Source organism: Polypterus senegalus, chromosome 11, assembly GCF_016835505.1.
Source record: "Polypterus senegalus isolate Bchr_013 chromosome 11, ASM1683550v1, whole genome shotgun sequence".
NCBI classification, from domain to species: domain Eukaryota; kingdom Metazoa; phylum Chordata; class Cladistia; order Polypteriformes; family Polypteridae; genus Polypterus; species Polypterus senegalus.
The window spans coordinates 162537185-162550420 of NC_053164.1; the positions used below are offsets into that span (position 1 = coordinate 162537185).

At 38.1% G+C, this 13236-nt stretch overlaps 1 protein-coding gene across 3 annotated transcripts in view; it reads left to right on the top strand.

The window, feature by feature from the left end:
• The window catches only part of ptpro (protein tyrosine phosphatase receptor type O), a 257646-nt gene that overhangs the window by 197329 nt on the left and 47081 nt on the right, over window positions 1–13236 (top strand). For all 3 annotated transcript variants that reach the window (XM_039769992.1, XM_039769991.1, XM_039769993.1), the window contains exon 16: window positions 5447–5515. In XM_039769992.1, coding sequence (XP_039625926.1) covers window positions 5447–5515 — 69 coding nt within the window. The remainder of the gene's footprint in view (window positions 1–5446; window positions 5516–13236) is intronic.

Below are 13236 nucleotides of genomic sequence, written 5' to 3' on the forward strand. Positions count from 1 at the left end.
TCTCTTGAGGGATTTCTCTTTCTACTCTGGCGCTGTGGAAAGTATCCTGACACAGAACATTACATCCTGGTTTGGAAACTGCTGTGTTCAGGACCGTAAAGCCCTACGGAGAGTGATCCATGCAGTAGAACGCTGCTGCAGGTCAGCACTACCATCTATGCAGGACATTTACACCAGAAGATGCAGGATCAGAGCTCTCAGGATTATCAAAGACTCATCTCATCCTAGCAATAGCCTGTTTCATCTGTTAAAATCAGGCAAAATGTTTTGCAGCATCCTGGCCAGGACAGAGAGACTCAGAAGGAGTTTCTGTCCTCAAGCCATAAGACTGTTAAATCAGGACATGCCATCTCATCCATGACCCTCCACAAACCTTGTTGTGGTTCTGAGGCGTGTGTGTGTCAGATCTATCTCTTGGTAGGGCCACCCAAGTCAGACAGGTCAAAGGGTAGAAACCAGACCAATATATACCCAACGATCCTTCAGTCTTGGGGGTCCAGCTCAGGGCCACTAACACTGACTGGTAAAAAAAAATCCCTGTTATGGAAAAAGCAATAATGAAACCGTCTACAGCTGTGTGCAGTGGAGTTCCTGTGTCTCTATGTGAGGCTTATATGACTGATAGTAGTGAAAGTCAAGAGAAAGCTATTGACATGATAAAGGAAGCTCTGAACACAGCGAGAACCAAGACCAAGACAGAATTATGGAATGTTTGTACAATGTATGATACAGGCAGACTTGCACAGGTAACAGCAGAGATGAGGAGATACAAACTACACATACTTGGTGTCAGTGAAAGCAGATGGACAGGATCAGGCTAGTTAAAAATGGTTACTGGAGAAACACTCTTGTACTCGGGCAGGGAACTTTATCAACACCATGAAGGAGCAGAGATAATCTTGAGGAAAGCCTTAGATCAATGTTTGTTGAAATGGAAACCAGTGAACAGTAGATTGATGAGAATTAGGGTGAAAGGAAAGCAAGTGAATATGACAATAATTCAGTGTTATGCACTAACAAATGATAATGACACTGAAGAGAAAGACCAGCTTTATGAACAACTACAAGCAGAAGTTAAGGAAATTCCGCGTCTTAATCTGACAGTTGTCATGGGCGAATTAAACGCCAAGATGGGAAGCAGCAATAAACATAACACAAGAATTATTCATGGATCCATAATAATAAATGCAAACGGTGAAAGACTTGTAAGGCATATCTGTTGAACAGAAGTTTGTAAATTATGTAATCAATACAGACAACCTTACCATTCAGGTGTTTCACTAATCTAGTATATATATATTTTTGTCCGTGTTTTTCAGATAAATTTTGTGTAAAGTGCAATACTATTGTCTGTAGAATTTCTAATATATCCAATTGTTTAACTCTTTCGATTCTATGTTGCATTGCTACTCCGTGATCATAAATATAAACCTGACCGAATTGTGGTTTCTTTGAAATTAAATTTGTAGTAGCTTTAATTGTTGCGGGACCACAGATTCTCATAGCATATGATTCTGAATTGTGTAAATATACGTTTTGAGCATTGAATGATGCAAATGCGAACAGATTATTGTAGATTTGGATATTTTGCCTGTAGTGTTTGTGGATTTCACTTTCACGAAATAACAAATCTTTTATTTCTCGCGTGGGAAGAAACAGTACTTTTCCCTGTTGGCAACATGAATTAGACGACCTCTGTCTAGCCTGTGACCCGACATTTGTGCGATAAACATATGAGCGCCAACAAAATAGTGCAGATTAAAACACGCCGACAAAATCTCGCACACAAAATTGCGCCAACAATATCGCAAAAGTTTCTTTAAATATGAATTACTAGTTTAAAGCATATAGAATAATGTTTATTTTAAAAGTCAATATTATGAGACGCGGCATGCCATCAGCACGGCAAGCAGATAGTCCTTAAGATCACGCCCTGCATATGTAGGAAGAATTGCAGCAAGACGTCTTGATAGTTGAGCGTATTTAGACTTGCTGGCTGCCTGACTGCTGGTAATTCCACTTTGTATACGACGCGTTATGCCAACCCTCGACTGAGTTATTTGTTCGCGGCATGCCATCAGCAGTTATAACAGTTATAACCTAGCACATAATGTGTACATAATGCACACGTACGCGTCCCACTCTCTTGACCCCTCTCGCGATTTTGTCGTGGCTATTTTGTCGGCGCACATTTGTCGAAAACCAGTTAGCGGGTTTGTCGGTGCTCATTTGTCCGTCGTGGTTTTGTCGGGGCGCATATGTCTATCGCGCTTTTGTCGGTGAACCGTCTAGCCAATCGGTACAGGTCCTTTTCTCTGTCCTTAGTGTCTAACCTCTCATACAACTCATCATATGCCTTTTTTTTATCTTTCGCCACTTCTCTCTTCACCTTGTGCCTTATCTCCTTGTACTCTTGTCTACTTTCTGCATCTCCTTGACTATCCCACTTCTTCTTTACCATCCTGTTCCTCTGTATACTCTCCTTTACTTCACCATTCCACCACCAGGTTTCCTTTTCCACCTTCCTCTGTCCTGATTTCACACCAAGCACTCTTCTTGCTGTCACCCTTACTACATCTGTTGTAGTTTCTGAACTGTCTGGTAATTCTTCACTACCACCCAGTGTCTGTCTCACCTTCTCCCTAAACTCAACCTTGCAGTCTTCCTTTTTCAAATTCCACCATTTGATCCTTGGCTCTGCCCTCACGCTCTTCCTCTTCTTGATCTCCAACATCATCCTACAGACCACTATCCTATGCTGCCTAACTACACTCTCCTCTGCCACAACTTTGCAGTCTTCAATCTCTTTCAGATTGGCTCTTCTGCATAGGATGTAATCTACCTGTGTGCATCTTCCTCCACTCTTGTATATAACCCTATGTTCCTCCCTCTTCTTAAAATACGTATTCACCACGGCCATGTCCATCCTTTTGGAAAAATCCACTATCCTCTGACCTTTATTCCTCTCCTTGACACCATACCTACCCATCACCTCCTCGTCCCTTCTGTTCCCTCCACCAATATGTTAATTGAAATCTGCTCCAATCATCATTGTCTGTCCCTTGGGTACACTGTTCATCACTTCATCCAACTCACTCCAAAAATCTTCATTTCCATTGCACACCCAACTTGCGGGGGCATATGCACTAACAACATTCATCATCAAACCTCCAATTTCCAGCTTCATAATAATATTCTGTCTGACACTCTTTTCATCTCCAAAACAATCTTGACATACTGTTCCTTCAGAATAACCCCTTCTCCATTTCTCCTCCTATCCACAGCACGATAGAATAATTTGAATCCACCTCCCATCCCCCCCTTATCAGTCATACTGCCAACATCCAAAGTTCCTACCCTCAGTTCCACTATCTTTACCTTCCTTCTCTCCTCCTGCCTCCGGACACGTCTCCCCCCCTCTCCTTCTCCTTCTTTGGCCAACAGTAGCCCAATTTCCAGCAGCACCCTGTTGCCTAACAGTACTGGTGGCGGTCGTTGTTATCCAGGGACTCGACCAATCCGGTGTGGAAATTTGTATTGTTGTCCGCACTGATTGGCAAAAATTTTACCCAAGATGGCCAAGTTTTGGAAGAAGCTACTGAACATAAAAAATAAAATTTATTTGACACATGAGAATTTACAAAAGTTACAGTGTAATACTTGTCCATTACATTCACATTATGTATAATGTGTTTTACCCAATTACAGTGGGATGCAAAAGTTTGGGCAACCTTGTTAATAGCCATTATTTTCCTGTATAAATCGTTGGTTGTTACGATAAAAAATGTCAGTTAAATATATCATATAGGAGACACACACAGTGATATTTGAAAAGTGAAATGAAGTTTATTGGATTTACAGAAAGTGTGCAATAATTGTTCAAACAAAATCAGGAAGGTGCATAAATTTGAGCACCGTTGTCATTTTATTGATTCCAAAACTTTTAGAACTAATTATTGGAACTCAAATTGGCTTGGTAAGCTCAGTGACCCCCTGACCTACATACACAGGTGAATCCTATAATGAGAAAGAGTATTTAAGGGGGTAAAGTTGTAAGTTTCCCTCCTCCTTTAATTTTCTCTGAAGAGTAGCAACATGGGGCTCACAAAATAACTCTCAAATGACCTGAAGACAAAGATTGTTCACCATCATGGTTTAGGGAAGGATACAGAAAGCTGTCCCAGAGATTTAAGCTGTCTGTTTCCACAGTTAGGAACATATTGAGGAAATGGAAGACCACAGGCTCAGTTCAAGTTAAGGCTCGAAGTGGCAGACCAAGAAAGATTTCGGATAGACAGAAGCGACGAATGGTGAGAACAGTCAGAGTCAACCCACAGACCAGCACCAAAGACCCACAACATCATCTTGCAGCAGATGGAGTCACTGTGCATCGTTCAACCATTCAGACTTTACACAAGGAGATGCTGTATGCGAGAGTGATGCAGAGGAAGCCTTTTCTCCGCCCACAGCACAAACAGAGCCGCTTGAGGTATGCTCAAGCACATTTGGACAAGCCAGCTTCATTTTGGAATAAGGTGCTGTGGACTGATGAAACTAAAATTGAGTTATTTGGGCATAACAAGGGGCGTTATGCATGGAGGAAAAAGAACACAGCATTCCAAGAAAAACACCTGCTACCTACAGTAAAATATGGTGGTGGTTCCATCATGCTGTGGGGCTGTGTGGCCAGTGCAGGGACTGGGAATCTTGTCAAAGTTGAGGGACGCATGGATTCCACTCAGTATCAGCAGATTCTGGAGACCAATGTCCAGGAATCAGTGACAAAGCTGAAGCTGTGCCGGGCTGGATCTTTCAACAAGACAACGACCGAAACACTGCTCAAAATCCACTAAGGCATTCATGCAGAGGAACAAGTACAACATTCTGGAATGGCCATCTCAGTCCCCAGACCTGAATATAATTGAAAATCTGTGGTGTGAGTTAAAGAGAGCTGTCCATGCTCGGAAGCCATCAAACCTGAATGAACTAGAGATGTTTTGTAAAGAGGAATGGTCCAAAATACCTTCAACCACAATCCAGACTCTCATTGGAACCTACAGGAAGCATTTAGAGGCTGTAATTTCTGCAAAAGGCAGATCTACTAAATATTGATTTCATTTCTTTTTTGTGGTGCCCAAATTTATGCACCTGCCTGATTTTGTTTGAACAATTATTGCACACTTTCTGTAAATCCAATAAACTTCATTTCACGTCTCAGATATCACCGTGTGTGTCTCCTATATGATATATTTAACTGACATTTTTTATTGTAACAACCAACGATTTATACAGGAAAATAATGACTATCAACAAGGTTGCCCAAACTTTTGCATCCCACTGTAAATGGTCTATATGTGCTCCTCAAGAGCTTGACAATGTGAGTCGTCCATTTAGAATATTTTTATGACTAATTTTAATTTTTTTTTTTACTTTTGTTCATTTTCAGGGAGTGTGGTGCTGGAACATTTGTCAATTTTGCTTCTTTGGAGAGAGATGGGAAGTTTACGTATACTTGGTTGGTATTCTGTTTTATTATGATTTAATTTTTGGCAATTTGTTGAAGGAATGAATCCTTGCTATGTTAGAAGGGTCTGTACAGAAACCTAAAAAAGTCTTGTTTTATATATTTGATTTTCTTCAAACATTTACTATAAGGATGCTTTTCTTATGCAAAATGGTCTGAAGGGAGCTGCTGCTTACAACAGCGGCTTACAGTTTATACTGCAAAATGTGAAAGATTTTAATGTGTTATATCCAGTTGCATTGCCTTAATTCTTTGCACCACCAAAATCATCCAACACATAAACAATATTTTGTACTGTATCATCCAGGCTTAAGAATCCTCTAAAACCAATTACAATAATACCTAAAATATGAGATTAAAAACATCCAATGAAATGAGGTATGTTCCTCAAGTAAAGTGACAGTTCACTTATCAGTTTAAGTGTCTACAATGTGGTTCCTTCCTAGACACACTTACCTTGATTTAAATTTGTACTGTATTGTAGTAACATGGCCTCATTTTTAGACTTTTAGGACTGTCTGCAGCCAGGATTTGACATCACCCTGTTTCTCAGGGGCAATGTCAATAATTAATAAATACAAATAGTTATACAATATTTAATATATACTGTATACATTATTTGAGAGATTTTTAAAATAAAATAGATTTGTAAAGTAAAATGTTACAAAGTATAATATATTAAGATAAGCCCAGTAGTCAGTGAAAGTAAGAGAAATTAATATCCAGTCTATAGAGATTCCAAAGAAAATGAGTCACAGAGGTTCATAGTGGTTAAGGTAGGTCAGAATTTATCAGTGCTTAAGGCCATGTCACATTTGCTGACTTTTCCAGTGATTATCAGCTGTAGCCTTCATTTACATAATCATAGAGAGTTGCATGTAGTTGGCGGCATGCTCCACTGAAAGCTTGATGCATTGTCTGACATACACAGTGACCCACCCCAACAAATTGTCTTTAGTAGAATAATGAATACTGATCCAGAAGTTCAATGCATTAATAATACTGAAGTATCTAATGCAGTTCAAGCATGTGCCCACACGTTCTAAGATATTTAACAATAGCTATCTTTACAAATAAAGTTTTGAGAAAGCACAGACAAATGCTGAAGATCTGGTTAAAGTTATTCAGCAGGACTCTTATACAGTATAATGCAGCAATGAGGATTAAGGAACATGGGTGGTTCAGGGTCTTACAAACAGAAGACAAGCTTATCTATCAGAATGTCTCATGTTCTTCATACCATGACAGCATGGAAAAAAAGACAAAAATGGGGCAGAGATTGCAATTGATATCACCTACTCACTGTACCTGTTAAACTGTTTGTACGACACTGGCTCTGTCAGGCAGCATTTTATTGTCTATAACGAAAAGGAGTGAGCATGACTGCATTGGAAGCAGTTTTTACTTGTGTAAGTTGACATGGTTCAATGACAAGATCAGTAATTGCAGTCGGCAAGTCTGACATACTCAATGACTAGAAGTTTTATAATGTGACTTAAGTGTTATACCCCACTCACCGAATATGACATAATGTACTATGGTTTAATTTAATTCAAATGTAGTAATTCCAGAATTTAAATACGTTGATACTAATGAACTAACTAGCCGTTATATCTAACATGTTAACAAATTAACTTCAACTAACTAAAATTAACTTTCAATATTTCTCTCCTGAGAACTAAAAGATCAGTTTTAAAAATAACAGTTAAAGTTGCACATTTACCAATTTTAGTTGAGATCTCTCCATTTAAGAGTTGTCAGTATCTTTTCTCCCTTATTTCAGAAATAGTTTTCACTCATTAGACACTACATTGTCATGCCTGTGTGGTGTGAAGCTGTCATTAACATTTGAAGTGTAAAAATACATAAATCTCTTCATTCCATACATACTGGATCTTGATTAGGGGTTCACAATCAAACTTGTTTTTGATATGTTTTTTGCCCAACATTGGGTAACTTCTATTCCCAAGCTGGGGCCTCATGTATAACGGCGTGCATAGAACTTGCACTATAACATGGCGTAAGCACAAAAGCCGAAATGTGATTACGCACAGAAAAATCCAGATGCAGGAATCTGTGCGTACTCCAACCTCCACGTTCTTCCACTACATAAATCCCGATCAGCGTGAAAACTAATGCTCGTGCACGCGCTTTATGTAACGCCCCAACTTCTCCCAGAATTACGCCTCTTTGAATATGCAAATGAATATAAATTGCCCTTAAGCTCAGCCTTCTGTGAAAAGGCAAAAGGAAAAGCATGGGGGGAAAATATAAAAATTTCAGCAAATAAAAAGTGGAGGCAAAAGAATATCATACTATTTGTTCAAATAAACCATGGTATAATCAACAAAAGGAATTTGATTGAGTGACATAGCGTGTTGGAGAAACTTGAAAGCTCACATTCACAAAATCGCACAGTGCCGGAAATAAAAAAGAAGTCACATATCAAAATCACCATGAAAAGGCGAGTCGTAGCCCACCGTCTGAATGTCATATGAAAGCTTATTAGGGTACAGAGAAAAAAAGGCACACAGGGGGGAAAAAGCACGAAATGTCAACTTTAATCTCCACATTTCCACTTTAATCCTGTAGTTTATTTTATCATTAAAGTAGAACATCATAAACTTCATCTTAAAATCGTTTAATTAAGCAGTTTCTCAAATCACATCGTAATTAAAGTAGCACGTTAAATGCTTTGTTTTGTATTTGATCTTCTATGTGCTCTGTGTGTGTGAATCACTACTTGCTTCTTAAACTGGCTCTCTTCCTCCAACTGCACACACAATCCATTACATTCGTGATATTACAGCTCTCTGAATACCTAAAATACTGAGATGTATACGTGATATCATTTTCATGATGATAGGAGTTAAAGCACGTTATTAAACATGGGTTTCATGGCGCAGTGATTGTGTGCGACCTTCGATGAAATAATTTATTGCAGCAGTACCCAGGGGTGGCTCTAGGCTTGTGGTGGCACTGGGCAGAGGAAGAATCGGTGGATCCATCGCCCGCCAATGTCAGTGAGGTAGCTTATGCACGGTGGATGGCCACGTCCGTTGCAGACACTGCATAGCTGCCTCGTGCTCATGACACAAACATATAACTTTTACCGAAATTTGTCGCTGCGTTTTTAGCTGTATTGTTATTTTCTCTTTCTGTTTTATATTCAGTATATATTGGCGTAGCCGCCAGCCTGCCACTGCAGTCCTTGCTTTTCTTTCCCCAAATACCCAATCACCACACAATCAGCTCTGTAATAGAAGTTAAGCCATCTGTAAGCTTAGAGCGCCGATTTTTCAAAACGTTTAAGGAACATTGAAATATCTTCGTAGTACATGTTTAATTATTCTGTCCTTCACAACACTCCCAGTGAAGAATATAGATTATTTAAATGAAGTTAAAGTTTTATCTGTATAATATAATAAACATATTTTGCTGCATTTGATGTTAAAAATGATATCATCATCATATGTAAATACGTGCTTTATAAAGTGACGCAGGTTGTGTAATATTATAACTGTAGTGCAAGTTTACAGTGAGGTGATTGTACTTATAAGTACAAACATTTCTACAAGGAGCACTTACTTGATTGAGTGCGTTTAAAGTTCTTGGGATGAAACTGTTTCTGAACCGTGAGGTCCGTACAGGAAAGGCTTTAAAATGTTTTGCCGTGGCTGAGGTAGCGTGTCCTTGAAGCTGTATACCGATAATTCTCTTTCCGATCAGCTGCTGCTGTGATTCACACAGATACAGTGATATCAATACTCCGAGTGCTGCAGTGAGAGCAATATGGAAAAAGATGATCCGCTGTGGCAACTCCTAACGGGAGCAGCTGAAAGAAGAAGAAGAAGAAGGTGCAGTGAGAGTAACAACGCTAAAGCAGTTATGGTATTTGGATTACTATGGCTATTCCCTGGACCATTATATTGTTACAAGTTAATTACAATCAGATGCATTACACTAATAAACAATATGTGGTTAGTCTCAGTGTATTTATAAAGCCGCATCAGGAAAATAAGGAGTAACCACACAGGAACAGTAGCATTGCTTTGATGCTGGGTGCCGCCAGTCTGCAAAACCGAGCGGAGAACCTGCGTACAACAAGGTATGAGGTACCGTGGAAAAGTGCGTGGCTTTACGGCAAGTGTAGGTTTTATACATCGCGATTTGAACGTGGAAAAGTTCTTACGTAACATTTCTGTGCATATGCACCATTTACGTATACATGAGGCCCCTGGTGATTTGTGCGACAGTGATTTGGGTTATTCTATTTGGGTTCTAGTTCTGGCTCTAGTTGTTCAAGTCCCTCTCCACTTGCCATTAGTGATTCCTTTAGTAACCAGAGTTAACGATGCATTGTAAAAAGGCCCAGGCCAAATGACTGCACCACCCCTTACTGGGCACAGTAACAGCAGCAGCTTGTGCCATCTGAGAGAAAAGAGAAGGTATTTTAGTCAAATACAAATACCCATTCAGATGTTTATTTATATTCAGTAAGCCCAATACACTTTAGCAATTTTATATATGCAGGACAGCTTTACTTTATACAATAATATTTTGTGTAGGCCATCTGGTATTGCTGCCTAGTAATGATAATTCTATTGCTCAGCGAAGTGATTTCAATCTTTTGGCTCAGTTCATTTAAACAATCCAGATTGATGACTCACTGATCTATTAATTTATTTAATACTGTAGAGTAACAAACAGTTTACTCCCAGTCCTACCAACAACCCCCAAGAGATGCTACGCCTCCATGGGCATGGTGGCTAAAATTAGAAACCAGAAACAAAGAAGGCGACACTTTAAATAGCGACATGTGTTATAAGTAAGTACCTTACCTCCAAAGTTCTGTCTTAAAAAACAAACCTTTAACAGCTCAAAAAAAAAAAAAAAATTAGACACACCCTTGACGAAACTTGTTTTGTATAAAGTTAAAGTCAAACTTTATAGATGTATTGAATTTAAAGGGTATATTGTTTTAAAGACAGCATATTAAGCATATTAAGCAGTACAAATACATTTACCCATACTGTCAAAATTACAAAAAGCTGTAGTATTTCCTGCATCAACAGATTTTTAAAATGTCTTTTACAACATTAGTTAACTTTTTTTTTTTTCTCTGACTAGGTTGAATGCTCAATATGACTCTTAAGGTACAAGTACAGTTGTTAAATGACAGTGCTCTCTGAAAGATTAGAAGGGAATATAAAAAATTAATGTAACTATTGTGAAGTTCAGCTGTCATAGTCAAGGCATATTTACTGACCTGTAAAGAGGTTTCTTCCAATTTCCTCCATTCCACTTTAACAAGAGTTTTTCAAAACAAAGAAAAGTTTTGAATACAGAAGTGCATAACATGATACACAAGGAAAGCCTGAGGACATGAGTTCATTTACTGACTATCTTGTCATCTGTCCAAATAACAATAAATGCAGCAAAGGTGAGATTCACTCAAGCTGGAAGAAACTTCTTTATAGGTAAGTAAGGCTGGTGTTGTGATTGACCAATTTCTTCATCTAGGGCCAGATGGCAACAGAAGAAGGACTTGTCCATTTTCCCTGTATGTCAGTAGTTTGTGTATATGGTAATTAAGAGAAGGCTGCAGGCTATTCAGAACAGCACACAATCAAATTCAAGTTTAAATCCAACTTCAAATATGTTGCCACTTGTGCAGAGAACAATGGAATTTTTACTTGCATGTGTAACCAACATGAACCATACTGTATCATCTTTCTCTGTTCCTGTTACTGTGAATTTGACATCTGTCTTTCATTTGCTACTTACATGAGGGTATCCTTTAGTTATTTTATCAAATGGGGGATGATAGTTATACATTTTTATATTAGTGGTAAAATACTGGCTACCACTGGTGCATATTTTTTAGTTTTTTAAATAATAGGTTTTTCTTTACACAGAAAGATTATCAAGAACAGGATGAGCAATAGTGACGTTTGGGCAAATTAAAAAAAACGCTTATAATTACATAACACAGAGAAACCATCACTAATTTTAAACAGAGCTCCTACTACACCTCAAAGTGAAAAAATGTGTTAAAACTTACATATTTAAGAGAATCCTATACCATCCATGGTGAAGGAAATAACTTACTCTGACACCATTTTAACTAATTAGGTTAATCAAAATGCAATGTTAGCACTCTCAGTTTCACTACTGAGTGGAAACACGGGGTACCTCACTAACTGAACAAGCAAAGATGTTCTATAACCTGGGCGGTTAGCATTGTTAGTTTATGTGGAGGCAACTGTACATGTCAAACACTGTTAGCACTCTTCACCTTGATTGTTATTCTGTCTGGCTCTATTGTGTATACAAAATTGGAGTCTCTACTAAAATGCGTAGGTGAAGTGATGTAATAGCTTGCCCAAATAAGGTCATAGATCTTTTTTTGTCATCTGGAGAGTCAGAGTTGCCAATCACTTTAACATTATATACTGATGTTACTATGGTTGTCAGCAACTATTAAAGGTAATAGCACAGCGACACAGGGGTTAGCTTTTGCAGCCCCACAGCACAAACATGCCAAGCTCGATCACTGTCTATGTGGAGTTTGCATATTTAGCCCATGCCTGTATGTGTTTTCTTTGGGCAGTCCATTATCCTCCATTGCTAGGACGACTAGTGTGTGAGTTAAGTGTACCCAGTTGTAGGCTGTTACCTCATTCAGGGTAAGATTTCCCCACCTAACCTATAGCTATTAGAATACACTCTGGCTCCCATGCCCCTCGTAATTGTGTTTAGACCGTGGAGTTAGTGAGTTTTGTATCTCAGCAGGTACAAATAAGAAAATGTAGTAAGTTGATTTGGGATTAAGGTCAAACCAAGAGTGCATTGTACCTTTTTGTTCAATTCTCCTATTTAAAAGCTTAGCTACAAATAAATGGACATTTTTGTTGTTGTTACAGAATATTTGAGACACTTAAAAATATATATATATGATATAATGCTGGTAATTAATTTGTATTTTTTGCAATTTATTTTGCTCATCTACAGTATATGTACAGTTTCAAGTAGGTACTGTATATGTAGACCATATAATACCTTTGAAATACAATGTATACCAGTAAGTATTATGAAGTCAATAATCTGTGCAGTACAAATGCCAATTCCCTGTAGGTTGCAACATATCCAAAAGGGTCATGAAATAATGAATTTATATCCAGTTCAACCTCTTATTTCAAGCGAAATTGTTTTGGCAGGAATTTTGCAAAGGGTTATATATCAATATATGGCATTTACTACTTAAATCCATGTTTTACATAAACACTTGCAGACAAAGGCACACACCATGATTCAGAGCAGCCACAATTAAGTTACAAGTTTTTTTTTTTTTTAGGAAGTGCTTAGTCATTAGCTTGGGTAAACAGCCGGCTCTAAATTAAACCAAAATGCATTGCTTAATCTTAAACACTTCTCATATTAATGTTTTTCAGAATGTAACATATAATAAAGCCAGATTGTAAACTGTAAAATATGCGGTTTGAAATGTTGTTTTTTTTTATTTTAAAAAGTGTGCATCTACAATTGTTTCCCCGAATTGTATCTATCAAAGTGGCAGATAAAAGTTACAGGTGAAGTAATATTTTAGATTTAGTTCAGATACAGTATAAAATAAAAGTGAGCTATCTGCATGACATTTTATTAACCATACTGAACAACTAACTGTTTTAATGCATGTCAAGATTTACTGA